Source organism: Vulpes vulpes, chromosome 2 (genome assembly GCF_048418805.1).
Source record: "Vulpes vulpes isolate BD-2025 chromosome 2, VulVul3, whole genome shotgun sequence".
Taxonomy (NCBI): Eukaryota; Metazoa; Chordata; class Mammalia; order Carnivora; family Canidae; genus Vulpes; species Vulpes vulpes.
The window spans coordinates 52,533,200-52,561,175 of NC_132781.1; the positions used below are offsets into that span (position 1 = coordinate 52,533,200).

Below are 27,976 nucleotides of genomic sequence, written 5' to 3' on the forward strand. Positions count from 1 at the left end.
TGCTGAGCAGGGAGCCCCATGCGGGCTGATCCCAGGACCCCGAGGGGAATAGAAAATCACCATGAGAACAGCCCAGTGATCATTGCCACAGGCCAGACCCACCAACAGATGCTAAGCTGAGCAGGTGAAAGTTGTCTAAGCAGAAACTCTATCTGGATGGTCTCGAAGTGCCTCCTTCAGAATACTTTCCAGTACAAAGAAGGACAGTAAGTTTACAGTGGAAACCCTAGCAGATGTCCCTGTAGCCAGGGGATGGAGATTAGCATCACTAATGACACCTGAGGCCGTCACGTGCCCCGTGCCCCGTGCCCCGGTGTGAGGCCTGCTCAGCGGAGGTTCCCTCCCAAGGACACAAACTCCATCACACCAAGAGAAAGGCTCAGGGGCACCCGGCTGGCTCAGTCGGTGGTGTGTGACTCCTGATCTTGGGTTGTGGGTTCGAGCCCCACATCGGGTGTAGAGATGACTTAATTTTTTTTTTTAATCTCTTAAGAAAACCTCAGACAAATCCATCAGAGGGGCATTCTACAAAGCATTTTCACGTCTTCACTTTCTTTGCACAGCAAGAATTTCCATTTCGTCTTTTTTGGCAGATTGTATTTTTATTTAAGATTTTATTTGAGAGAGAGACAGAGAACACAAGCAGAGGGAGGGACAGAGGCAGAGGGAGAAGCAGACCCCCCACTGAGCAGGAGGCAGACACTTCACTGACTGAGCCACCCAGGTGCCCTGCCACCCAGGTACCCAGGAGGCACGTGCCTCCACGTGCTTCCTCTTCCAATGGTTTTAAACTCTTCACTTGAAGAGTGGTTTTAAACTCTTCACTTGAAAGTAATTTCAGACTCAGGGAAAAGTTGCACGGGTGACACACATGGCGGGTAAGGCTTTCCTGGCACATTTTCCCAGCATGGAATCCTCTCCAGGACTGGGCGCTGCATTTAGTTGCTATGCCTTCACTTTTCTAGACCTCTTTTAAAAATCTTTCCAGGGCAGCCCCAGTGGCGCAGTGGTTTAGCGCCGCCTGCAGCCCAGGGTGTGATCCTGGGGAACCAGGATCAAGTCCCACATCAGGCTCCTTGCATGGAGCCTGCTTCTCCCTCTGCCTGTGTCTCAGCCTCTCTCTCTCTCTCTCTCTCTGTGTGTGTGTGTGTCTCTCTCATGAATAAATAAAATCTTTAAAAATAAAAAAATAAATAAAAATCTTTCCAAATCGGTGTGCTGTCACTAGTTCCTCAGACATGACAGGGCCCCTCTGCCACATCAGGGGACTGTTCCGCATGTGGCAGGTACCCCCAGGGCCTTTGTCACCGTGTGAGTTAGCCTGCATCTTCTCAAGGCACCCTAGGACATGAGACATTTCTGCGTCGGCCTCCATGGATCCTCACCAAAGTCACCGCCATGGACCGTTTTACAGTAGTGTCTCCTCTGGGGCTTCTGCTCCACATGCGTGGCCATGTGCAATGCACCCCCAGGGTTCCACTTTCTTAGGGGTGACTCTACCCAGAGCCACGGGTATCGTGGTTGGCTCACGTTCACCAAAGGGCAGTCTCTTTCAGGCTCCAGCTGTATGCAGAGAGCAAGTGGCTTTGACTCCCACCCCCAAAGCATAGTCTGGTCCTGGTCCCCCCACGGGCAGCTTGGCTCCAACCCCTGCTTACGAGGACCTTCCTCATTCAAGGGCCTGGCTGTCATATTTCCCTGTCTTAAAACAGAGATTATGCACTTCTCAGTGTTGGGAGGGTGCATGGGTGTGGATAGGGGTGTGTTGACTTTCTATACCTACTAGCTCGGCAATCTTGACTGGAAGCCTTGGGCCAGCCATGTGATGATGTCTCTGTGCCTCAGTTTCCCCATCAGGAAAATGCAATAATAATAGTAGCCATATTGTAAGGCTATACGATTGTGTAAAAATCACGATTACATGATTGTGTAAGATATGGAACCAAACCTTGTTTATCATCTCACTGTCTACTCACAGCCCTGGGGGACCAGGGGATCAGCGCTGGAATATGAAACCACTGCCTTCCCCGGGCAAGGGGTGATTTCAGTGTGCGTGTGTGTGTGCATGCACACACACACATTTTCTGCAATGAGCATGGGTTACTTCTAAGATTAGGGAGATGGAGTAAATGCTTCTTCACACACGGGCTCCTGGGGCACCTGGGTGCTCAGTCAGTTAAGTGGCCCTGATGGTTATTTTGGTTCAGGTCACAATCTCAAGGTCCTGGGAACAAGCTCCACTAACAGGAAGTCTACTTGAGGATTCTCTCTCTCTCCCTCTGCTTCCCCCCCCACCCCCCGCCGCTTGTGCACGTGCTCTCTCGCTCTTTCTCAAATAAATAAATCTTTTAAAAAATAAAAACATGGGAACCTGGGTGGCTCAGTCAGTTAAGTGTCTGCTTTCAACTCAGGTCATGTTCCCAGGGTCCTGGGATGGGGCCCCATGAGGGGCTCCCTGCTCAGCGGGACTCTGCTTCTCCCTCTGCCCCTCCTCCTGCTTGTGCACATGCTCTCTCTCAAATTAAAAAAAAAAATTTACCAAAAAACTGACACCTGGTCAGCTCTTTAAGTGTTGAGTACCAGCCTGTGTTCAATAAAAGCTTAGAGGGATGCCTGGGTGGTTCAGTGGTTGAGCATCTGCCTTTGGCTCAGGTCATGATCCCTGGGGTCCTGGAATCAAGTGCCACACTGGGCTCCTGGTGAGGCACCTGCTTCTCCCTCTGCCTGTGCCTCTGCCTCTCTCTCTGTGTCTCTCATGAATAAATAAATAAAATCTTTAAAAAAATAAATAAAAGCTTAAAGATCTACTTGGAATGAATGGACATTTTTGCAGGTGATTGGGCCGGCAAAGGGGGTGGGGAAGGAAGGCAGCCTTGGAGGGCAGGGGGAGGGCGAGGAGGAGGACAGGGGCAGAGAATTCCAGAGGGTTCCTTTTACCAGTCCTGCCTCATTTGCTTCTGAGAAACCCAAAGGTTGCTCAACCCTGTGCCCAATCCAGCGACAACAAACATTTACCGTGGGGAGGGGAGGCTCAGCCCAGCGAGCCAGCCGGGGCCTGCCCTCGTGGGGCTTCTGCTCTGCAGACCAGCATCAAGCAATTGCAGAATCCACAGCTTACCTGCAGCTGTGTCGGGAGGGCCCCCCCCGCCCAGGAGAAATGCCCAGGCCTCTGAGGACCTAGACGGGCCCCGCTTCGTCCAGCTGGAGAGGGCTGCTGGGAGGAGTTAGCCCTCCAAGGGGAAGGATGCGACAGTGGGGAGGAAGGGTCCAGGCCTGAGGCTTGGGGGCAGTCGGTGAGAGTCAGAGAAGCAGTGATTGGGGACTGGCCGGCTTGCGGGTGAAAGACGCACTGGCTTTGTGGTCTCCGAGAACCAGTTAGCCTTGGAGGGCAGTCTCCCCGGGCCTATAGGGTCCCCGAGGCCAGAGCATCAAGAATACCAAGAAAATATGAAAATATAGTTAATGTAATTGGCCCTGTGAGGAATGGATGCCAAAGAGACGAATACAGAATGGAAGAACACGCAGACCAGGCTCCGCCTCAGGGCCGGGTCCACAGCAAGCCCTTGGTGTGCTTTCGGCATAAAAGCAGCTTATCAGGGGCGCCTGGGTGACTCCGTCAGTTAAGTGTCTGCTTCTGGCTTAGGTTGTGATCCCGGGATCCTGGGATCAAATCCTACATTGGGCTCCCCACTCAGCAGGGAGCCTGGGTCTCCCTCTGCCTCACCCTGCTCGTGTCCTCTCTCTCTCATACACTCTCCCTCTCAAATAAAAAAAAGATTTTATTTATTTATTCATGAGAGACACACACAGAGAGAGAGGGAGAAGTAGGTTTCTCACAGGGAGCCCGATGCAGGACTTGATCCCCCGACTGGGATCACGACCTGAGCTGAAGGCAAGATGCTCAACCACTGAGCCACACAGGCATCCCTCAAATAAATAAAATCTTTTTTTTAAAAGATTTTATTTATTTATTCATGAGAGACACACAGAGAGAGGCAGAGAGAGAAGCAGGCTCCATGCAGGGAGCCCGACGTGGGACTCGATCCCGGGTCTCCAGGATCGTGCCCTGGGCCAAAGGCAGGTGCCAAACCGCTGAGCCACCCAGGGATCCCCAGTCCTCCCTGTCTTAAGCTCCTGTGTGATTTCCTCTCATGCTCCCTCATCCTCTTCAGTCTGTCCAGGTCACAGACTCAGGAGGTCCCAGTCCCCTTGCACCCCTGCCCCCTGATCAGCAGACGCTGCCCGTAGCCCCTCCTGAGATGGGTTAGTGCCTCTGAAGTTACATCAACAGCGACATTGCCTGGTGTCTGCACTTACTGTGATCTCTCGATTTCATGCTTCATCAAATATTCAGGCAGGGCTCCCAGGGCATTAGGAGCTGCGTCTACAGTGTTGGTGCTTTGGGGAAATACACAATTTGAACCCATCAGCATTTACCCTCTCTGTGCAGGTGCCGCGGGGTCAGGGGTATCCAGCAGGCTGGGTCTCACAGCCTGGAGTCAGAGGTCATGGTTGTCAGCAGCCCGTGCTCAGGAGGTTAAGGAGGCGACACCTGCTGCAGGGGCGGCGGGGAACCCCGAAGGCGGGGATGGGGGCGTTAGGAAACGGTCCGCCCCGAAGGAGGCCCGGCTGCAGCGGGTGAGGGAGGCAGCGCCAGGCGGCCGCGCCGTCGGGGAGGACGCGGGGTGGGAGCAGGAGCCCCGCCGCGCTCTCGGGGTGGCCGCCCGCGAGGCCGTGAAGTCGGGGAGTTTCCGACTCCGGGCTCAGGGTGCTGACTTGCGGCCCTGGCGCTACCCTTGCCCCGGCCGGGCTCTCCCTGGGCGGGGGGTCATCCCCGACGCCCCAGGCCCCAGGAGCGCGGACGGAGGGAACTTCGCGGTCTCCGCCGCCGCTGCAGAGGCCGCCGCGAGCGTGCAAACCCCCGAGCTGCGCTGCGCAGCGGCTCCCCCCGGCTCCCCCCGGCTCCCACCGCAGAGCTGCGGCGCCGGGCCGAGCACCGCCCAGCCGCAGGTGAGCCGGCCTGCCCCGCGCAGGCGCAGCGCCCTCCGTCGCCTCGGACTACAACTCCCGCCTTGCCCCGCGCGCTCCCGCCGCCGCGCCGCGCGCCTCCCGGACGTGGAGCCCCGGGCGGGGGGCGGCGGCTGCTTCGGGGCGGCGGCGGGAGTCGGGAAGCCGATGCGGGCGGGCGGAGCCCGGGATGGCTTCGGCTGGAGGCGGCGACTGCGAGGCCGCCGCAACGGAGGCGGACCGCCCTCACCAGCGGCCCTTCCTGATCGGGGTGAGCGGCGGCACCGCGAGCGGGAAGGTAAGGGCCGGCGGGGCCGGTGCGACCCCCGACCCTCGGGCCCCCGGGCGGACGGCCCCGCCTCCTGCAGGGCGGGGGCGGGGGGCGGGGGGCGGGGGCTGCGGCCGTGGCGGCGGACCCGGCCGGGCGGCGGGCGGGGGCGCTGCCCTCGGGCCCCCGGCCTCCCCGCGGGCCTCGCCCCTCCGGGCCCCGGGCGCGGGCTGCCGCTGCCAGTGCGTCCCGGGCGGCCCCGGGGCCGGTGGGTCAGGTCCGGAGGCAGCCCCGGGCAGGCGCAGCAGGGCCAGGCGGGAATCCCGTGTGTTCCCAGTCCACCGTGTGCGAGAAGATCATGGAGCTGCTGGGCCAGAACGAAGTGGACCACCGGCAGCGGAAGCTGGTCATCCTGAGTCAAGACAGGTTCTACAAGGTCCTGACCCCAGAGCAGAAGGCCAAGGCGTTGAAGGGACAGTACAATTTCGACCACCCAGGTGCAGCAGAGGACCCTGAGGGGAGTGAGGGAGGGGGAGAGACCAAGGGGTTGGCGGGGGATGCAGAGAGACCCCAGTGGTGCCATGAGATTTCTGAGGTGGCCTGAGTTGGAGCTGGAGCAGGCGGTGCCGTTAGGTCAGAAAGAACTTTGCCTGGTTCTCTGCGCCCTGAGTGGCCCGGCGGGAGCTGCTGGCTCCCGCAGTCGGAGCCAGTCAGGAAGTCTTTGCTGTTGGAGGGGCCGTGGGGACCACTGCTCTGCCATGAAGTCACAGAGAAAGTCCCCCACCTTCCTGCTGTTTGGGGTCCTTTGTGTACAGCAGGGCATTTCCCCACCTGCTCCTGGGCAGAGTCCTTGAGAGGGGAGCTGGGCAGGCAGTGGGTAAACAAGAGGGCCAGGTCTGGTCTGGCTTGATCAGGGGCAGGTGCAAATGGGGCAGATAGATGAGGGGAAAGAGCCAGCCTGTCCTTGCCTGGCACTGCTAGAAGATTCCACCCTGTGGAATGAGGCTCCCATCCTCATTTCTTTCTTGGGGGACATGGTGGGGGAAAGGCCTGAGGAGCACCAGTCCGTGGTTAGTTCCCAGAAATAGAAGCAGGTGCCTAACCCACCTACCTCCCAGTGCAGGCCGAGCAGGAAATGCCCAGTTCCAAACTTCTGTGTAGGATAGCAGCCCGGGTGGGTGGCCCTGCGAATGTGAACTGGGGGGGGGGGGGGGGACACACTCTCAAGTCCACATGTTCCCGAGGGTCGCTGGGCTGCCTGACCCAGACGCAGAGGAAGTTCGCTCCCGTCCCCAGCACAAGGACACCTGGATAGCCTTGCCTCTGGTTCCATTCCTGCAGATGCCTTTGATAATGACTTGATGCACAGGACTCTGAAGAACATCGTGGAGGGCAAAACAGTCGAGGTCCCAACCTATGATTTTGTGACCCATTCAAGGTGAGCACAGTGACTCCTGGGAGAGGGGCTGTGCAGCAGCCTTGCCCTGGTGGTTTCTGTGCACAGCCTTCCCCCGTGCTGTGACATGTCCCCCTCCGCAGTCAGTACCCTGGGGTGGGGGTGGGGGACTAGAGCGATGGCACCTGGGCCCCCACCTTCCGCATGTCCTGCAGCGGCACCCGTGTCCTGGTCTCGCCTCCCAGGTTAGCGGAGACCACAGTGGTGTACCCTGCAGATGTGGTCCTGTTCGAGGGCATCTTGGTGTTCTACAGCCAGGAGGTCCGGGACATGTTTCACCTGCGCCTCTTCGTGGACACGGACTCCGACGTCAGGCTGTCGAGAAGAGGTAGGATGGCTGCGGGGGCCCCCCGTGCCCCTGGACGAGGCTGGCCGCCAGCCCTGACTGCCTCCCTCCTGCCTCAGTTCTCCGGGATGTGCATCGCGGGAGGGACCTGGAGCAGATCCTGACCCAGTACACCACCTTCGTCAAGCCAGCCTTCGAAGAGTTCTGCCTGCCGGTACCCCTCTCGCTTACTTGGGGAGCCTCCTTTTCTCCCTTTTCAAGAGGACTCTCGGCGCCCTGTCCTGTGAGCGCTGAATTACGGGTGAACAGGGTCTGATTTATGAGCGGAGAAGTTTGCTTGTGACACCCCCTCGCAGGGCCTGGGCTTGGCTCTGGGGGCGTTGTCTGTAGGTCTCCCTTCCTCCGCGCCCTTGCGTCCATGCAGCTCACCTTCCTGCTGCAGGCCTTGCCCAGGGTCACCCCGAGGCCCTTCTTCTCCCAGCCCGCCTGCTTCCCGCTCCCTAGGGCACTTCTGCCCGGGGGGGGCTCTTTGCGCTCTGCATGCCCCCTCAGGATGGGGCAGAGCCCAAGTGCGTGGGGGGTTGGGTCTGTTCACGGCCCATGGGCACGTCCCTGGCATGTCGTGGGCACTTGCTGACCTCACCCACGCTGCATGTGTCTACAGGCTGCTCTGGGCTGGCACCCGGGGTCCTGTAGCCACCTCTTTCCCTCCGCTTTCCAGCTCTTGCTAAATAATCTAGGACTTACAGGAAGCCAGAAAGGGAAACTTAACTTTTTTTTAAGATTTTATTTATTTATTCATGAGAGACATAGAGAGAGGCAGAGACACAGGGGGAGGGAGAGGCAGGCTCCCTGCGGGGAGCCCAATGCAGGACTCGATCCCAGGACCTGGGATCACGCCCTGTGCCAAAGGCAGACGCTCAACCACTGAGCCACCCAGGTGTCCCAACGTTTTGCTTCTTCAAAGTAAAATACAGCACAAGGGAAGCAGAAGCAGCTTCCTGCCTCAGTCGAGGACAGCAGTGCTGTCTGCCGCTGTTGGTAGAGAACGTTTGTTACTTTACACTCGTGTTCTCTGAAGCATCTAGAAAATGATGGGAAAAGTACGTTGATAATCGTACTGTTAGTCGCAGAAAGACATTTGGCAGAGCAAGTAGTTTAGAGTCAAACTCTGGACAACCCAGTCCGACCTGGTGACCCTGGGTGACCCTGGGTGTGGGCTGGGCCCCAGCACCATCCTCACACTTCCCACACACCGAGTCCAGCCAGGGTGATGGTGTCCCTCCCTCACCCCTACAGCCCTTCTCCCGCCCTGGCCAACCCCACCAGAGCCAGCCCTGGCCCTCTTGTGCCCATGTCTTCTGTGGGTCCCTGCTGCCCGCAGACACAGCTGCCCTGGGATTGGGTCCCCACCTGCCTGTGTGGCTCAGGGCTTTCTCGATCCTGGTCCACACACCCGCCACACTCCACTCAGACCGCTTCCTTTTCCTCTCCCTTGGCTTTGCCTGAATGAGGTGTGTCCCCCTCAGTAACATCCCTTTGGAGTCCCCTTGGTGACCCATTCTTCCTGGTATTTCTCCCTGCCTTTACCTAGTAGAGCACCTGCCGGGGAGCAGGTGTGAGTGCGGGCCAGGTACCACAGATGGCCTGGCTCTGCTGTCCAGGGCGTTTGCTGCTGCCTGAGCTGCTCACTGCTCCAGGCTTCTTGCAGAAAGGTTCCTAGTGCAGAGGAAGGAGGTCATGTGTTGCAAGAGGATGCCACACGTCACTTGGCTCAGTGAATCGTTAACGCAGAGAACTGTTCCTGCGGTGGGGTTCCAGAAAAGCACAAGCCGGGAGCATTTCGGAGATGCCAGGAGAGAAACACGTCTTTTCTGGCTGCCCCAGCTTCTCCTCCTGCCTCACCCCTGCCTCCCGCCACCCCCCCCCCCCACCTGTCTGCCACCCCCAGGGCTGCTGTCCCTCCAGTGAGTCTAGCATCCCAGAGCCAGAAGGCCCTGAGGGGACAGATCCTCACAGGATCCTTTTTGCCTTGCAGACCAAGAAGTATGCGGATGTGATCATCCCTCGGGGGGTCGACAACATGGGTAAGAATCGGGCCTAAGAGCGGCCCCGACTCCTCAATCAGCTCCCCAGAGCCCCGAAGCAGACCTTGCCCTGTGCCAGCAGTTACGCTGAGGTGATGAGGGTCACCTATCTGCAGACGTTTATGGCACAGGTTTAAAGAATACCTAAAAAATATATTTTTAAATTGCATATTGTACACTTTTAACTGACCTCCTCTTGTTTGTCAGCTACATCTCAGTAAACCCGGAAACAGATATTTATGTTGACAGGGACTCACTTGTGAGCAGAAAGTATTTTACCCAGGCTCTTGGTTGACAGAAAGCCTCACAGACCAGGTCAGGAACGTCGTGCTCCTTCCCTGACACGAGTTTTTCTGTGTGCCAAGACTTGGTGCCCTGGGGAAGCCTCCCAGGGGGGCCTGTGCCCCCGGCCCTGAGCACCGTGGGAAGGTGCAGCCTGGTGAGCCGGCCGCAGGTGGCTTGCTGGCCCGGAGGCCCCAACAGGGAGCGGATGTGGCTAAGCGTGCTTGTCTTTGCTACAGTGGCCATCAACCTGATCGTGCAGCACATCCAGGACATCCTGAGCGGCGACATCTGCAAGTGGCACCGAGGGTCCAATGGGCGGAGCTACAAGAGGACCTTCCCTGAGCCCGGAGACCGCCCTGGGGTGCTGACCTCTGGCAAGCGATCGCACTTGGAGTCCAGCAGCAGACCCCACTGAGGAACCCCGATAAGCCATGCTCAGGGTCTGGCCCACCCGCCCCATAGACGCTGCCGCTGCTTCTTCTCGGCATCATACGGTACAGACAGGGTGGTGCGAGGATCACAGGGTCCTCCCTGATGCGGGCAGACCTCCCGTTCCTCATGCTTGGCGGGATGTTGGCAGGCCCCCTATTTTCACCTGCTTCCTCACGTTAAGGCAGTTAAAAGTCTGAGTTACTGGGAAACGCCACAGAATGTGTGCTGAGCCTGTCACGCCTCTTGGGGACATGGGGCACAAGCCTGCACACTGTGGCTGTCCTGGCGTCTGTGACACCAACCTAGAGCAAGAGAGATTCTAGCATGATCTGGTTCCCACACGTGACTGAAGCAGAGGTTTGAAGAGAGAGTACGTCATGTCTCCCTCCCCCCTTGTTACACGTGCGAATGTTTCGTTATTTACCGTGTTAGTTGTGACCTAGTAACCGAGTTTCGTGCCCCACCAGCGGGTGTGATCCAGTGTGGCACACACTGATGGAAGGAGCTACAGGAGCTTTCCTTTCTCCCGGGCTGTGCGCCAAGGCAGGAGCCAAGGAAGGAGCCCTGGGAAACAAGCTCTCCTTAACCAGTATCAGACGCGGGAGGCAGCACCTGCTCCCTCAAGCAGGGCGGGACGCAGGCTGCTGGGTGCCGTGTCCACACACAGGCCTGCTTGGGCCTCCGGGGCTGGAGGAGCTATGTGGACAGGGCTTCGCTGGGGTAGCCTGGGCCCATCCGGGGCATGCCGTCCAAAGCCAGCTGGCCTCCTTGCACACACCAAGTCCATAGCTGCACGAACGGTGCCTGCGGTCTGCGTTGTCCTGGTTTGTCTCCCTCCCAGACGGCACTGTGTGTGTGAAAGTGACACTTTCCTGTTGCCCCCCCGGCCAACCTGCATGGGCGATCCTGGTTTCCTTCTATCGAGTACTAAGTGTAGTTACACAGATAGGACCTCAGTTGAGTTTGGCCGAGCTCTGTGCCCTCTTGGAGAGCGCATCAATAAATAACATCAAACACCGATGCCAGTTTGTCCCCTTTTTAATTGTACACAGAAGACAGAGTTAGGACAAGGACATGTAAGGGTGACAAGTCCTGCCTGCTGGAAGTGCTGCTGGCTCGTGCGTCCCAGCCAAGTCTCGCGGGGGCAGGGGGCAAGGGCCAAGAGTCGGCGGCACTGAGGTGCACCAGGGTCTTTGTGCAGGGATCAGAATCAAAGGCCTGTCACTCGGAGCAGAGACAGCTATGGCTCAGCATTGGATCCAGTGGGCGCCCAGGGAGGGGACCAGGCCCAACACCAGGACTGGGGCCTCAGCAGCTTCAGCGCTAACTCACCCCACGGCTGCCCGCTGCCTTCTGGTGTCTGTTACAAGTCCTTTGCTAGCCCTCCATGTGCCCTGGTTCAGGGGGCTCTAGTGGCAGTGAATGCAGGGGCGTGTTCTTTACCACCTGGGAAAACAGAAACTTGGCTCAAAACTGCCCGCCTATCAGCAGACTGAAGAATAAAACCACCATAGCCCAGCCAGTCCGCCAGGCTTTGGGGCAACTGTCAAAGATGAACACGTTTACGAACGACCACTCTACCTCGCCTGACCCCAGCCCCCACTTTTACCGTTTGTGTCCTGCTAGTGTTTCCGGATCAAGATGTCCCAGCTGTCTTTCCAGCGAAGGGCCTTGAGTTCACTGGGTGAGAGTGACTTGTCCCCATAGGTCAGTGGGCGCAGGGTGTTGAACACGTGACAGGCACAGGAGTACCAGGCCACGACCAGGGCGCTGAAGAGGCTCCTCAGGAGCTGGGACCTGCGGGCACCAGCAGAGCATGGGGACGTGGGACGTGGGACGTGGCTCCTCCTCACCACGATGTGCACACAGCCCCTGCCTTTCCACCCTTCTCACCCCTGCCTGATGCACTGAATGTGACCCTCCCTGTGCATCTTCCAGAATCTCCCATCTGCACTTGGATGCCAGAGTAGTGTCCCTGTACCTAACATGATCATATTGCAGCCCTCCTGAGAGGCTCTGTAACTCCTGGCCCCCCAATATGCTGAGGCCACCCCCTTTGGTCCAGCTTCCAGAACTCACTCTGGTTTGTTTACAAAGCTTTCTGGTTCAGTTCTACTGCACACCATGCAACCTGGCCAATTCCACTGGCTGTCCCAGGGCCATAAGCACCCTTCCCCATCTCCCACAGCACCCCCTGCTCTCCCAGCCCCCCCAGCCAGCCACACCTTCCTCCCCTGTGCCTCCTCTGTGACCTTAAGCCCTTCCACGCCACACCCAAGTCAACACTGAGGACTCCCCTGGAGCCGGTGCCCCCGGAGAGGTGTGGCTATGCAGGCCCTGTACCTGCACAGGTGGTCACTGACATGCTGCAAGACCACAGGGAGCAGGAGGATCTGGAAGGTGAGCGCGGGAAGGTAGTGGTAGAGGAAGAGCGTCTTCTCCATCATGAAGAAGGGGAGGTAGTTCACTGCCCAGCCGCCGGCACACAGAGCCCCGGCCAGCACCCAGCGCAGCCAGGAATCTGCGGGAGGAGGCCGCCCTGAGCCAGTGCTGCCGGCCAGGGCCTCCCTGCAAAGATATCGGCCAGTCCCACGAGCTGCTTTCAACATCCTTGAGGGACACTCACTCTCCATTTCCCCCACCTCCCGCCCCTTCCAGTGATGTAAGGACCTCCTGTGGCTTCCTGCAGGGTCCTCACCATCCAGAACCCCTGCACCGTACCAGCCTCCTGGGGACCCCAGCTCTGCCAGGATCAGCAGCAAGTGGGGCCGGAGCCGGACTGTGAGGGTCTGTATCTGTGCACCCGCCTCACCCACTGAGGCGGGCATCAGCAGGAAGAGTAGGCACGGTGCCACACTGCTCCCGAGGCCTTTGGGGCCCACCCTGCCCTGAGTCTTTATTCCTTTTGTCTCAAGATGGTCTGCAGTGGTTTCTGTTATATAAACCACCGCCACCCGAGTAACTTGGCACCCGCTGGCCCCTCTCTGCCATCCAGCCATTCCAGAGCGTGCAAGTGCTAAGGCTGTGCTCACATCCTGGGGTCACAGCAATCCCTGCCTGGTCCTTGCATTTCCCCAAAGAAGCCTCTAACAGTGTGGGAATACAACGGCAACATTTTGTCTCTAGGGAGATAAAAATAGATTTAAGCTCCTTCCACGAGGAAACAAGGTCGCCTTAAGGCACAGGCTCCTGCTGAGTGAGGCTGGGCTGTCGCCCATCAAAAGCAAGCTGCACTAACCCTCAGGGATGTCGCAGATACTCCTTCGGCGTCTGAGCAGGTACCAGAAGAAGAGCAGGACGTAGACCACCATGGCGAGGCTGGCCGAAGCCCAGATCACAATGTTTCCAAGCAGGTGGATCTGAGCCTGTGAGGGCAGCGGGAGGCACCGTTGGCCACCGGCCACTCAGAGGGACAAACCCTCGATGACGCTCGCCTGCTTGCCAGCCTTCAGCCGAAACATGGGTGCAGGCTGGGCCTCCAGCCCACGGCTGATGGACGTGGCTATTCCCAATGAGACTCCCCCAGGAAAAGTGCTAAGGTCCTCGATTCTGTAAGTGGAAACACAACTGGGAGTAGCTGACATTCTTGCTTTAACAACAGCTGCTCGCAGACGGCTAACCCAGGGCCTAAGGACTCAGCTTCACAGCCAGTGATTGTGACTGTGTCTCCACTGCAGGCGATGGGGGTGGGGCAGAGAAAGGGGAGCGTTTTCAGTGTGAACTCATTTGGGGAGTATCTGTGGAGCGCCAAGTGCCAGCTCCAGGCCTGTTCGTTCTGCGAGTGAAGAGGGACAACGCAGATGTGACAAAGCTCTGATGAACTCAGCTGCTCACGCTCTGCACAAAATTAAAGAGGGATAATTTTAAAAACCACTTTGTCAGTAAAGGGGGAACAGTGTGCTCCCCCAAAGCGGTAAAGCCCGGTTTCCCTCACCACGCAGACGTGTCAGGACCTTACTCCTCACATCTGACGGGAGTACTGGCCCTGTGCTGCCCCATCCATTAGGCAGGGCCTGGAGACAGCGAGGGCCAGGGTGGAGGCAGGGCTGCTCTTCACGCCAGGGGAGTCTCCAGCGAGCGCTCGACCTGCAGCCTGCACCAGCGCCCACTTACGCTGGTCCTGGGGTGCAGCCAGTAGGCAATGCTGGTGTCCAGGGTGACCCAGTCCAACGGCGAGGAGCTGTACTTGTGCTCTGAGTCATCACTCTTTGCCGTAAGCATCCTCCACTGCAAGAAGGCCAGAGGCTGAAGTCGAGTGGCCAGCCGGACATCGTCCTTGCTCAGGGGCCTGTCTGAGGGGCTGGGGTATCCAATTTCACATTCATCTGGATCATGTAGCCCAGGTGGCAGCTGAGCCCTAGTCCCCAGGCCCCCAACACCCTGACTGCGGGCGGGGTAAGGGATTGAACTTGGTGCTGAGGATGCTATTAGATTCAGGACCCCGAGATTCCGATCCTGACCTCTCTAGCGCTCCATCATGTTGACGCTGGTGCACTCTGACCTGACCTGGGGGGGTTCCAAACATACTTTGGCCATGTGGCAACGCAACATCGCCTGGTTCCTGACTACTGTGCCCGCAAAGCCACAGGCCCGGGGCCAGCAGAGTGGTGCTGGCCACTAATGGCAGGGGAGAGGAACCCTCCCTGCCCGGCCACGTCCCAGTGTAAAGGCTGACGACGGGAAGGGAGGGGCTCTGCTGAGCACAGTGCTCTGTCTGGAGAGGAGCCAGCTTGCCCAGGCAGAGCCATGCTGCCCCGCCTCACCTGCAGCTCCAGGAACCTGGCCATGAAGCTTAGGTTTCTGCTGACGTCCATCTGCGCCGGTGAGTGCAGCTCCAGCTCCCTCTCCTTTTGCTCCTGGCCTAACAGAAAGAGGTGACCCAAAAGAACACAGGAGCGGAAAGTCAGGGGGCTCACAACAGAAGCTGTCAGCCTGGAGCAAAGCCAACTTCCCACTTTTCCAACCGACCCCACATGACTCCCTTTGGCTTTCCCCACCACACGCGGGATGGCACCCATCAAATCCAGATCTTTTCACTGGGAAAGCTCAGCTTGTACTGCCTTCTGGTGGCGAGACCTCAGAGTGACAGCTTCGCTTGTTTCAGGCTCAGCTCAGCAGAGCATGGACAGCGTGTCTGGTCCCCCCAGAACCACAGCCCGCGGGGGTGGCATCTCGGTATAGCAGCAGCAACGGCAAGCCCGTGGGCTGAACCGACTCACTTTTGCCATATCGATGTTCCTCCACATTCCACACCATGCTCTCGTGGTAGCCCCGGGACAGCTTCTCCCCAACGACCTCCAGCTGCTGGAACCCCCAGTCTGGGAGGTGTGCCCCGCTCAGCTGGCAAAACCAGGGGGAGATAGGGTATGACGTGGAGGCCCCAGGCCCCAGCTCGTCCCCAGCCCGGCCACCCGGTCACTTTGTCCACAGCCAGCGAGGGTGGCAGCCTCCCCTCTGCGGCCCTTGCTGCGTTCCAGATTCAGTTCTGAGCAGTTAAAGCCCTCCTGAGTGCAGGAAACATGGATGTAGGATCCACTAAACTGATTTTGTGAGCCCCCAGCCAAGACGGGCAAGCCCAACACGGTGCCCTTTTACCTTTAGGATGGCAGAGGTGTTCACGTGCACCAGGCGGACCTCGGACAAGATGGTCTTCCAAACCTCTGTGTCGGATTCTCGGTTTACAATGTCCTGTAAAAATAGGTCCTGTGGATGAGCCCCTTCTTTCCCCAATTTCCTTATGTATCAAGTGAGGACCAGTCATCAGACGACGCCGCTGCCCAGGTCTGAGATCAGGGGCTGAGCTCCGGGGAGCTGACAGGATGGCACCCCTGGCCTTGTGCCGGGACACCCACACAGCAAGGTGCTGGTGTGGCCGGGGGTGGGGGCACCACCCTGCCTTCTCTGACAAATGCACAGTCTGGACGAGGGTCAGAGGTGGTCCCCAAGAGGTGACTTCGGAGGGGGCCCCCCGTGGTGAGGGGGCTCTCACTAACACTGTGAGAGCACTTGGCCTTGTCCTATCTTAACTTCTCACAGCCCTGCGATGATGTGTGAGCACGTGTGGCTGTGGGCGAGAACCAGAGGACCCATGGGCTCGGTAGGAGCATGCAGGTGGCCTGGCCACAGGCACACCCTGCGTCAGCCATCCTCCCTCCTTGCTAAGTGAGCTGCAGTTCCTGAGATGTGGGGCTTGTGGGGCTGAAGGTGAGGAGGAGTGAGGAGAGGGAGGAAGGGGGAGAGGGAGGAGGAAGGGGGAGGGAAAAGGAGGGAAAGGAGGGGAAGGAGGGAGGGGGAGGGGAAGGAGAGGAGGGGGAAGAGGGAAAGGGTGGAAGAGGAGTCAGGGGAGGAGGAGGAGGAGGAGGAGGAGGAAGAATCAGCCACAGACCACAGGATGGCAGAAGGGCAGTGGGTGGGACACTCAGTAGAAGTCCCCTGGGAGAGCTCCCAGGGACCAGGCCTAGGAGCACAGTGCTCCGTCCCACGGGGACAGCCAAGGAGACAGGGGAGAACCAGAAGGGAGGCAGGCACGTGCAGCACAGAGAAGGTGCCCCCCACCCCCACACACAGTCCAACGGCAGCCTTGCGCCCTGGCTCTGCTGGGGGGCCGCTGAGCACACCGTGCCAGTCATACTGAGAGAACCTGAAGGGGGACAGGGAGGCTGGTGTGGGGTGGGCAGCTGCTGCGGCAGTCGGAGGCTGGAAGGATGGAAGGAGAGCCAGCCTCTCGTCAGGGACAGGCCCCAGCATGTTAACGTGCTCACTGACGGGAGCTGTGGCTGTGCCCGTCCGTGAACTCACAGTGGCGCCCGGGCCCAGGAACAGCACTCTTTCCTCCTGCCGGCTCTCCCAGGACGCCGCGTGCAGGCCTGGAGAGGGACTCTGGGAGCAGCATGTGCCCCTGGACGCTCGAGGAAAGGCCCTCATAGGCCTGGCTGCCTCAGGGAAGTGCAACCCCAAGGAACCACCCTGGCTGGAGCCCCAAGCCGTCCCTGGGGAGACCCTGGGACCAGGGTGCTGGTTCACACCAGGCTTTACAAGAGGGGAAGTGGCCGGGGGCCCTGACCCTGTGGGTTCAGTGAATGAGCCACCAAGTCAGAGGGAACCTTCACCTGGCAGGCCACGAAGGCCATGGGAACACCAACCAGCCGTTCCACAAACTCATCCCTCCCAGATAGGAGCTCTCTGCTCCCCACAAAAACATGGAGGACTTTTTTATGGGCTAAAAAATCACTAATTGCACATCTGAATGACAATTATTCTCAACAGTGGTTTTGAACATCTTGTGTGAGAAAGGATGTGTCCCTGATGGCCGGCATGACGGGCTTCCGGTGGGGACTCACCAGTCTCCAGAGGTTCTGGGAGGGCATGGAGATGTTGTAATCAACGTAGCAGGACACCTCCTGCGAGTGGGGGCTCAGGGGCGCTGCCACGTCGTGCCTGCAAAACCAAACAGTCTTGTGGACGGAGCTCCTCACTCAGTAGGCCTTGGGGGGAAAATCCACTTTTCAGAACTGGAGCCAGCTCAGCCTGACAGAGCACTCGGACCCAAGGGCGCCACCTGATGCCATGCTGATACACGAGACACTGAGACGGCAGTGGCTCCCTGGGAACCACACCTCAGGGAAGAGGACATGTGATGTGCTGTCCAAGAGACAGGAATCTGCACTAGGTGGGTGTCGCTGTTCCACCACAGAACAACAAATCAGGCCTCAGAGCAGGGTGCCCCCTGTCCTGGGAGCACGAGGACGCGCACCCAGCAGTCCCCTGACAGCTGGGCCTTGGAACCATCCGCAGTACTGGGAATGCCGTCGGGGGCAAGGTGCCCTCGGGGTCGGCGACCTCCAATGTCCACAAATACCCACCTCCCTCATTCACTCGGCTGTTACACTTTATCCTACTTTGCGCCAAGCGCTAGGGAGGAGCTGAAGACCCCATGGTGAGCAAAGACAGTCCTTATGGGCAGGGACCTTCACGCAGGTACAAGACAGTGCCGGGCTATGTGGCGCTACCAATAAAACCAAAGCACCCAGGAAAGGCTTTGAGGGGACATTTCAGCTGACGTGTGACTACAGCAAGTGAGTCAAGAACACTCCTGGCCCACGGGAGCTGCACTCGATCACTTTGGGACAGCAGGGCGACCAGGGCCCTGGAGTCAAGGTCCCAGATCCCAAGGGGCCTGCAGCCCAGGAGAAGTAGGGACGTTATTCTGAGTAGAAATCACTGGAGAACTTTCGGCCAAGAAATGAGGCCGGGCCTGTAGACTGTGTGTGTTCCCAGGGTGCCGCTGTGGGGTGAGGGGCACAGAGGCACGAAGTCGGGGCACAGGGATCCCGCGTGGACTGGGCCATGGCGGGAGGGCAAGGAAGAAAGAGAGGAACTGGGGTGGTGGCTGGGCAACTGGCTCTTTCCAGGGAGAAGGAGGCCAGAGGCCAGGAGCCTGCTGGTGGCTTTCACAGGAAGTGGGGACTTGGGGCACAATCTGGGAGTTAGGAGGAGCCGTGAGATGACCCAAGAAGCTGGGTGGTGGCCCAGGAATGTCTATATGCAGAGATAGCTCAGGTCAGGTAAGGGTCAAGAACCCACACTGAAAGACCCTTCCTGACCCTAATTAGCCAGGATCGAAATCCTTCTTGAATTCACATACACGGTAAGGGATTCAACCTTATGGAAGCACCTGCACTTCCTTTTGTGTGAGCAGCACTCCCGTGCTCCCCCTTGTCTATCAAAGCTTCCCCCACTGGGCTTCCCACTGCGGGGTGGACCCCTCCATGGGAGCTCCCAGGCTACCCCGCTAAGGCTCCATTTCCGGCCTACTCGCCCTGTGCTGCCCTCACTGGGGGGCCCTCTAGACCCTGAGCACCCATCAATCGCAGGCCACAGTGCAGGTCTGCCCCAAGGCAGCAAGAACAGCCGTGGGGCCTGCAGCAGGGGGCGGGCTGTGCTCTGGACAGAGAACCCCAGGGGAGCACCCAAGCGAGGGAAGAGGGTGAGGGCAGGCACTCACGTGTTGAGGAAGCGGGTGGTCATGCCGTGCACCAGCTGCACCACGTCCCCGTGCCGCACGGGCCTCGGGGGGTTGTTCACCACTAGCTGGTGCCTGCGGAGACAGAGGCCGGCAGGCTGGCACGCGTGCCGCACAACATAACGACACCCGCATTCTCCCATCAGGGCCAGTCTGGCCCACTCAACCGGTGCCTTATGCGAGATCAATTCACATAAAAACAAAACACACACGTTTCCTAAACTCCTTTCTGAAACCCAAGGTCTCTTTCCAAGCTTCAGAAAGGGACTCCTGTGCGCCATCACCACATTATGGTTGCTGGGTGTCTACAGACGGCACAGTGACAAGCACAGCCGTGCCCCCCAGAAATCCTTCTAACACGTGGACTCTTTTGTCCACACAAGTGTACTGTGGGCCCCTCAGGGTGGTGCCAACATGGTCAAACAGCCAGAGACAGCCCGCCACCCTTGTGTTACTACAGGAAGTGGCAAACACGACAGACAAGACAGCGTGCTCATCAGCCATCCTGGCTATACTGCGATGGACGCAGGAGCCACGACGGGGAGGAGGGCGGCCAAGGCAGCCTCCCAGAGGAGGGGACCGTCAGGTTTTAAGGAGTCGGCTAGGCAGGACCGTTCCAGCCTGAGGGGCAGCAGAAACGCGGGGCAGGGGGAGCACTGTGAGCATGGGCCAGGTGCGGAGAGGGGAAGGAGGCTGGGAGCTGCAGGCCACCACCAGGGGTCTGGATGACCCTGGAGGGGCAATGGAAGCTAGGAAGGGTTTCAGCCTTTCAGCAGGACCATGACCTGCCACAAGTGACATTTTAAAAGACCACGCAGGGCCGCAAAGCTGGAGTGGGAGGAGAGAGTTGGGGAGGCGGCAGGTGGTAGAGACGGAGGCCAGGATGGCTCGAGATCTCCTCTGCAGGTGGAGTCCAGAGACCAGGGAGTCTTCTGTCTGAGGCCTCAGCAAGGGGATGCCTGGGGACGGGGGGAAGCACAGGGAGCGCTGGCAGAGGAGAGTTTGTCTGGGATGTGCCTGGGGAGTACCCAGGGGAGATACTGGGTGGGCAGTTCACTGAGGAAGCATCCAACCCCTTGACCATGGGCTCATCAGCGCAGAGCTGCTCTCGAAGCTTCCAGGGAGGAAACGTACAGGGAGAGGGGGCCACGAGGTGAGCCCCACTCTAGAGACCCAGGACCTGCACGCACCTCCCGGGATCCTTCACGATCCACCAGTTGTTGACGTCTTTGAAGGGGTAACAGGTCACCTGCTGCTGGTGCGAGCTGCCTCGGCCGTTCTCGTATCTGTGTGAAGGAATCAACACAACACTGCGTCTGGTGTGCGCGGCAATTAGCCTTTCTCTTGAGGTTCCTGCAAATACCACCCGGCAAAGTGTCCGGGTCAAAACAGGGATGGGCACAAAGTGTGGGTCTAGGAAGGACTGGACAACGGGAACCTAAGCAGCGCTCCAGGCAGAACAACGTGCTCAGCATGCGAGTCACAGAGCGGATGAGTGACAGCCCGGGCCCTCTGCTCCCTCAAGATGCTCTATTTCATACACAGAAATGACAAGATTCGTTGGTAATCAGAATCTGAGAGCTCAGTGTCTGTCTCAGAAATTTACAAAGAAAACTGGTAACAACAAAAATACAAAAAAAAAAAAGCAAACGTGTTATGATCTTCTATTTACAACGGTCACTTTCCTTACATCATGGGGTAGGTGCTCTGGTGGGAATGAAGCCAGCAGGGCACAGGTTTGCCAAAGACATTCTTCAGAGTGACCTGGGAACCGTAGGCCACCTCCAGGGGCTGACCCTGCGTGATCCGGGCTAGTCCTCCCTAAGACAAAAGCAAAAGGTGGCAAGTGAGAGCCTCTCCAACAGGCACACCTCCTTGGGGGGGGGGGGGGCGTATTCGGGGTGGTGGCAGTCATTATTATGTCACATTATGACAATGCAGGACCTACTCTGTTCAGGTTACATTACTGTAATCATAACACAGCTGCTGTGGACTGGATGCTGCCTCCAGGGCCAGGCATCCTCCACCCTTCCACACACACCCTCAGTTGCTTGGGCATCTTTGGAGAAAGAGCAACCCTGTAAAGAAGAGACTCTCAAATAACTCTTTTTTTAAAAATGGGGCACCTGGGTGACTTAGTCGGTTAAGTGTCCAACTCTTGGTTTCGGCTCAGGTCATGGTCTCAGGGTGGCAGGATTAAGCCCCATACCACAGTGGGCTCCACACTCAGCAGGCAGCCTGCTGGAGACTCACTCTCTCTCTCTGCCCTGCCCCCTGCTCATCCATGTGAGCACATTCTCCTAAATAAATAAATCTTTAAGAAAAAAAAAAAAAAGGTGAGGAAACTAGCATTGGGATGAGCTAAGAAATTTGCCCAACATGGACACCTGGCTGTCAGCAGAGCCAGGACTCAGGAGCGCGTCCATCTGCTCTCCTGTCCTCACCACCCCAATCGGTATGTTTCACTATCTCTGCAAGAGTCAGTAGGAGCGAACGCCAGAGTCTGGCTTGTCCTGTGAAGCATGTGCACCTGTCCCGAGGCTGCAGGACTTCATGATGTCCAGAGGCAGGTCACACTGAAGAGCTGACCCCCTCGTCTATTTCCATACCATCAGCACACACAGCATTAGCTTAGAAAAATACTACAGTAGCTTCTTCACATCTTGATTTGGTTTTCCTGCAAACCCTTGATGATGTTTACATAAGAAAAATCTGAGTCTAGGGGCACCTGGGTGGCTTAGTCAATTATGCACCTGCCTTCAGCTCAGGGCATGATCCTGGGGTTCCAGATCCAGCCCCATGTCGGGCTTCCCGCTCAGCGGGAGTCTGCTTCTCCCTCTACCCCTCCCCGTGCTTGTGCACGTTCTCTCAAATAAATAAAATCTTAAAAAATAAAAAACTCCGAATCTACTCTTGTCCCTTCTCTGAGGTGGCCATGGCACCCCGTCTTACCTCCAGACTGGCCTGGAAAGCACTGGACATGATTTGATCGTGGGGCCCAGAGCGGTAGACCAGGATCAAGTGGACGTAGAAGAACAGCAAGTACATGAGGGTGGGGATGACAAGCAGAGCGGCGGCTCGAGCAAGCAGGTGACAGAGCACACAGACCTGCTGGGAGCCAGAGGGCAGGTCACATCCTGCCGCTCGGGAAGGTGTACCCACTTCACATAGGATCTCAGGGAGTCAGCAGCAGAGCTCTGGGCTCCTCGAAGCCGCTGGTGGGAGGCTCATGAAGGCCCGTCTTCTTGGGAAGCCTTTCTCCCCAGATGCTCCCATCACACTGACCCTCACCCACCCGGGGATGGCTACATGTCCCGCCTGACTGCTACACCCACGTTTGACAGAGTCTGGTCTCCGATCAGGTGCCAGGCATGGACACTGGCAACTGCGAGCACGAGCAGGTATGTGAAAATACCCATGTACTTGACGCTGAAAAGACATGTGAGAAAAAACGTGAAAATAAGGCAGAGAACGAGGAGGATGCCAGGGCTGCCTCCGACCCACAGACCAGACTCACCCCACCGCACAGGAGCAGGCCACTCCTGTCAGCATCAGCCAAAACCACCAGCTCAAGGAGAAGGGCCTGGGGTCAAAGCAGAAGAGCAAAGCTGGGGACAGTTCGTGAAATATCGGGAGAAATATCACGCAAGAAGGCACATTTCTCAGATCTCTCAGGGTCAGCTGGCTGTCCCGACAGTTGGGACAAGAAAAATGAACCCTCGTCTCCTAAATATTAGTCCTAGCAGAATTTTTCTTTTTGGCCAGAACATTTTCCCGGTTAGTTTAATTTATACAAAAGTGAGAATATATTTATGACATCAGGAGCCAAGGACGAGAGACAGTCTGCAAGTAGCTCCCTGAAATGAAAAGCCCTCAGACCTTCTCAGGTCGACAGGCCACTCAGACGCTTCTTTCTCATTAACTACGAAGGACAGGTCCCACTGTGCATACCTGTGTTTTTGGGAGTTGGAGAACTTCAGGTAGGATAGCACAGCCAGTAGATTAAAAAATATTAACACTGACTCCAAAAGCATGAGCCTTGACTGCGTGATGAGAGCGTTCTCTGTTGGAAAGAGGGCATGCGCGTCAGCTGTCAGGCCACAGGGGCAAATGCAGAAGATGGAAGCACCCATGGAGAGGACACACTCTAAAGTCACAGAATGTGGCCATGGGAAGTTCAGGGTTGGGTGGCTGGAAGGGGATGGGCTCTAGAACCAGGAAGGCAAGTTCTCAAGGGTGAATCATGCCTAGTGAGGCCTGTGTGATGCTGGGCAAGTCACTGAACCTTTCTCATTTGCAGAAAGAATACCAACTTTGTGGGGCTGCCCTGGGTGTAAAGACATTACCCCAGCTCAGGGACTCAGTGAGAGGAGCCACTTGACACACCCTCATTCTGCTTTCTAGCCTAACTTCCCATCCAACTTGGTTTCATTTGCTCATAAGCCTGGGCCAGACTCGGCAGGAGGTGGAGGGAGATGCTGGCGGAGCACCTAGTAGCAGTTTGGGCAGCCCTGATTTATACGGCCGCACGTGTGTGACCACACAGTTCCACCATCCCACACCCAGGGAGTAGGGTGACTCCCAGAGTCAAATCTGGACACTCTGGACACACTCCCTTCCATCCTGTGAGTAGGAGACCCTGCCGGGCCACACAGACAAAGCCCACGGGCTCTCTGGGACGCACGATGAAACATAACCAAGGCCAGTGCTGGGTTCTTCCCTGTGTGACACCAAAGCAGGCAGAGGTCTCACCGATAAGCATCAGCAGAGCAGCCCCCATGGCAGCGCAGTGAGAAAAACCGAGCTCCAACAGGATCTGGTAGGCCATGGGGATTGAGAACGCCCCAGTGAGGGCTGGCAGCAGGCGCAAAGACCACACGGGCACATTGCTGCTGTATTCTGGAAAGGCAACCACAGCAGAGCTGAGCGTACAATGCACCACCCCCTTCCTATGCTGCAGGTGTGTTTTCAAACACAGTATCATGTTCATGGACCCTGTAACGCAAGCTGGCAAAACTAGGGACCACATCAGGAACAGAGTGGGCAAGCTGCAAATAAAAGCTTTGAAATTACCTAAGTGTAGTCAATACCCAGCTCTCGTTAAGCACAGAAACAATGCCTAATAAGTCTGAAATTAGTGCTTTCCTTGTTTACAAATGGACTCCACCTTTCCCCCCAAAACACTGAGCAACGTACAAAATTTACGTGTACAAAAGATAACTGCAACCAGATGCCACGTAGAGTGTGCTATGTGTTCCGAAAACTAAGAATAAAATACATGCTAGGATTAAACACTAAGGTGTTTATCACACCTTTCTTTTGAAAGGTCTTCCACTTGTACCAAATCTATCATACCCTGGACAGATTAAGAAATCACAGCTGTAAATCCCCAGGAAAGCCACTACCTCTCCATTCTAATACGTGCAAAGCAATAAGGGATGTGAAAATGACTTTTTACCTGCTCCGATCCTGTTCCACAAAAAGTTACCATCGAATCCTCCTAAATAACCTGAAACAGAAGATCAGTCAGCAACTATCCCACTCAGCAAATAGTTGGGGAATGCCAAACCATGGCAGCAACAGGGGAAACAATGATAAATAATTAGATGTGGCTTCTACCGTCAAGAAATTTCACTTATGAGTTGTATTTTATTATTTTAAAATAAATTGCCACAATTTTACTTATTTATTTATTTAGGTATTATAAATAGGCTTTACTTTATTTTTAAGTAATCTTCATGCCCAGCATGGAACTTGAACTCACAACCCCAAGATCAAGAGTCGCGCATTCCACTGATTGAGCCAGCCTGGGCACCCCTCACTTATACGTTTTAAAGGGCTACTTCTCTTACTAGTGAATCCTACCTCCTAAGGCCAGCAGCATGTGGCCAAACGGTGGTCCACTGCCATCCAAAAAGAAGATCCGCTTCATGTAAAAAGAGATGTACTGCCCATAATATACTTCATCAAAACTGAAAAGCAAACCCACATGATATTCAACTAGAAATCTTCACCAAACAACGGCGAAAGGGTAAATGTGTCCCTGTTTCCAATGTTAGAGAGCGCTCAGCAAAGGTCAGAACTTTTGCCACAACTGCACTGTATCCCCAAATACTAAGATATGTGCACAGCGTCATCCACCCTCAAGGACAGGAGACCAGCTACACACTCAGATTGTCTGCCCAACACAGACTCTATTTACCCTCCCTAGTTTTATTCAGGGATGCGCTAGCAGGCAGCCTCCTGAAAGGCCTCACAGACCCAAGGCTATGTCTGTGGCTGAGGGTCAGAATCACACTTGGTCACCAAAGGAAACAGGTGCATGTGTGAAAGGGAGTCACCCAGAAACCAACCGCAACAAATGTTTTCAGACATTTAATGGTACTGTCCATACAGCTGTCAATTTCTTAGGCGTGATAACTTCAATACAGTTTTTAACATTTCTCATGTTAGAAATACGCCAAATTACTTAAACATATTGCTTATGACTTGCCTCAAAAAAAAAAATCCACTGAAGCTGAGTGATGAATGCACTGGTTGGGGGGAGGGTGTCATTAAACTATTCTCCCTACTTTTGTGTGTATTTAATATTTTCCGTGATGTAAAGTTAAACAAACAAAAAGGATGCACGTTAGCCACAAAGGGAACGGCCCCGTAGTCCTGCCAGCAGTCATCGCTCCTTGGAACAAAGAAGACACTCGAAGGTCGACGGTGACTCACTTCCAAATCTATCAATCTTCCACCCTCCACCTTTGATTTTAGATGGTTACCTAAGACTGCTGCACCTGTTTCATGGGCCAGATCTCACCTGCTAGAGAGCTACAGGGCAAGACGGGATAGGTGGACTCAGCAGGGGGACAACCCGGCCTCTCCTCTGCCAAAAACACCCATCACTGAGAAGCCTAGAAGTCTGCTTTCCCACTTCTGCTGTTCAGTAGGGCCTTTGTCACCAATGCACCAACAAATTTACAATTCTTTCCGATTCGCCCTGAAGGGGGTTGTCTGGCTTACACCACAGCCCTCGGATAGGCGAGCTGCCACAGGCGGCTCAGTAATCCCACTGCAGTCAGAGCCACAACATTCAAGTTGATGTCAGCTGTCACCACCACAGGGCGCTTCAAAAATCCCAACATCCCGTAGGGAAGCAGGTCCCGGAGGATGCCCTGGAAAAGAAGGGAAGAGGCGGCATCAATAAATAAGCAGCAGCCTCGAGGGCTCACCGATGCAAGGAAAAGCCTTTGCAATTCCCACGGCTCTCAGGTGCATCACGAAGAACCGCGCGTTCTGTGGGGTCGCTCAAAGCCAGGACACGGGCAGCCAAGCCAGGTGGGAATCCGGGGACGCCCGGACTGAATATCCACCCGCTCAACAAGTCACGGCGCCAGCACCAGAGCCCCAGCCCCAGCCCCAGCCCCAGCCCCAGCGGCGCTCCCCGAAGCCCTTCGGGGCCCCGGCCGGCCCCCCCGGCCCCTCCCCGCCGCAGCCCACGCCCCAGGCGCCCCTCGCTCTCCGAGCGTGCGTGTGCACCCGGCGCCCCGCTTCCGCGCCGACGCGCCCGCTGCCTCCGAGCCGGCGGGCCCCGAGGCTGCCGCCACACTGGGCGCCCGCGTCCGGCTCCCGGCGACCCCCTCTCCCGGGCCGCGCCTGCCCTCGGGCCCGCGCCCGCCGGGCAGGACGCCGGCACCACCCCAAGCCGCGCTCGCACGTCCCTGGCGCCCCAGACGTACTCTCGTTTCGAGTTCCCGCAAAGGGGCTCCCCGCGTCCGGCTCCGCCTCGCATCCGCGGGGGAGGAGGGCGCCGACCGTTAGCGGCTCTCGCCGCTCGGCACTCCGCGCCGCCCACGGGCCGCCTGCTCGACGCTCGACTCGCCGTGCCTGCGGAGCCCTACGCAGCAGCGGCGCGCCTGCGCCCTGGGCCGGAGCGGAGCGCAGCGCCTGCGCCCTGGGCCGGAAGGGCTCCCGGGTCCCGGGTCCCGGGTCCCGGGCGGCGCGGAGGCGCGCTCCTAGTACGTCGTTACCGGCCCAGGTGTTCCAGGAGCCCGCTGCCCCTTTTAAAAACAACACAGCGGGGGCATCCCTGGGTGGCTCAGCGGTTTGGCGTCTGCCTTCAGCCCAGGGCGTGATCCAGGAGTCCCGGAATCGAGTCGCGAATCGGGCTCCCCGCAGGGAGCTTGCTTCTGCCTCTGTCTCTCATGAATAAATAATTTAAAAAAAATAAAATAAAAACAAGACAGTGGGGCCTTAGCCGTGGGCCTCTAGGTGTGTGAGCACCTCGCGTGCAGGTGTCTGCCCGGAGCCCGGGGGGTGCGCATGTGCTCGGAAGGGCGGGCAGTCGGGACCGCCGCGGCTCTCTGTCCCCTCCCCGGGCCCCGCCCCTCGCCCCCCGCGGGCCCCGCCCAGACTCCCTCGGGCCCCGGCATCCCCCCGTCCCCGGGCCCCGCCCCCCGCGTGCCCCGCCGCCCCGCCCAGGCTCCCGCGGGCCCCGCATCCCCGCACCCCAGCCGCCGCGCGGAGCCTGCCCTGCAGGGGACTCCGTGCCTTTGGCCAGAGGAACGCGGGACCAGACGGTTAGCCGACGGGACCACCCTTGTCCCCAGGCTCTCTTCCCGATCCTTTCGTGTTGTGTGTGTTCATCTCACGGACAGAACTGGTACCGCTGGGTTAAGAGCTAGAATTACGGTTCTTCACTTTGCAAGACTTTTTCCCCCACTTGTGCCGGTCAACCCGGCGTTAGAGAACACGGGTTAAGAATGTAGGGTTACTTGTGTCTTACTCATGCTTCCCTGGGCCCTGGGAGGAGAGGTGCTGGCTCCTGGTGAGTTCTCCTGGTGAAGTTCGGGAACCAACCATCCCTAGGGGCTCGCTGTGGCCCCTGCCCCTGCCCAGGACCCAATAATGCCAGAGAGGCGCAGAAGGAATCTGCACAGAGGCTTTCCTTATGGAAAGTGTTATACGTGGGGTTAATTTGTTTCCTAACATTCTTAACTGGTGCCGATGACCTCTTTGAATCCACACTACCCCAGAGGTAGGTTACTGCTAATTTGACGTTTTACAGTTGAAATTGTGACTCCAAGGGGTGAAGTGCCCTTCCCAGTCATGCAGTTGTAGGGCGTGGGGGTGGGGTGGGGATGCA

The 27,976-nt window shown here is 57.4% G+C and overlaps 2 protein-coding genes across 11 annotated transcripts; one reads left to right on the forward strand and one right to left on the reverse strand.

Moving 5' to 3' along the window:
• The first annotated feature begins 5,086 nt into the window (after positions 1–5,086).
• Positions 5,087–10,841, forward strand: UCK1 (uridine-cytidine kinase 1). 3 transcript variants are annotated; one of them, XM_072748320.1, is made up of 7 exons: positions 5,087–5,305; positions 5,613–5,772; positions 6,617–6,713; positions 6,917–7,059; positions 7,137–7,300; positions 9,056–9,104; positions 9,626–10,841. In XM_072748320.1, exons 1-7 carry the CDS (start codon positions 5,198–5,200, stop codon positions 9,802–9,804), a joined length of 900 nt encoding a protein of 299 aa, XP_072604421.1. In that variant the 5' UTR covers positions 5,087–5,197; the 3' UTR covers positions 9,805–10,841. The 3 variants fall into 3 exon arrangements, with proteins under 3 accessions (XP_072604421.1, XP_072604422.1, XP_072604423.1); XM_072748321.1 differs by having other exon boundaries at positions 7,137–7,231; XM_072748322.1 differs by lacking the exon at positions 7,137–7,300 and having other exon boundaries at positions 9,626–10,839.
• POMT1 (protein O-mannosyltransferase 1) lies at positions 10,842–27,183 on the reverse strand. Of its 8 annotated transcripts, none has more exons than XR_003236663.2 (21): positions 26,571–26,755; positions 25,855–26,006; positions 24,709–24,815; positions 24,302–24,352; positions 23,596–23,742; positions 22,795–22,906; positions 22,361–22,426; positions 22,179–22,272; positions 21,796–21,951; positions 20,534–20,664; positions 20,034–20,129; positions 18,826–18,918; positions 17,162–17,258; positions 15,417–15,509; positions 15,041–15,161; positions 14,585–14,682; positions 13,935–14,048; positions 13,060–13,186; positions 12,165–12,389; positions 11,431–11,618; positions 10,842–11,267 (listed from the first exon to the last, which is right to left on the reverse strand). XR_003236663.2 is itself a non-coding variant. In XM_026009541.2 (21 exons), the coding sequence occupies exons 2-20, from the start codon at positions 25,974–25,976 to the stop codon at positions 11,444–11,446; spliced, it is 2,178 nt and encodes a 725-aa protein (XP_025865326.1). In that variant the 5' UTR covers positions 25,977–26,006; positions 26,571–27,183; the 3' UTR covers positions 10,842–11,267; positions 11,431–11,443. The 8 variants fall into 8 exon arrangements, 6 of the variants coding, with proteins under 6 accessions (XP_025865326.1, XP_025865328.1, XP_072604417.1 ...); XR_011999802.1 differs by having other exon boundaries at positions 12,165–12,342; positions 13,060–13,658; positions 13,756–14,048; positions 26,571–26,737; XM_026009541.2 differs by having other exon boundaries at positions 12,165–12,342; positions 26,571–27,183.
• Positions 27,184–27,976: the final 793 nt, after the last annotated feature.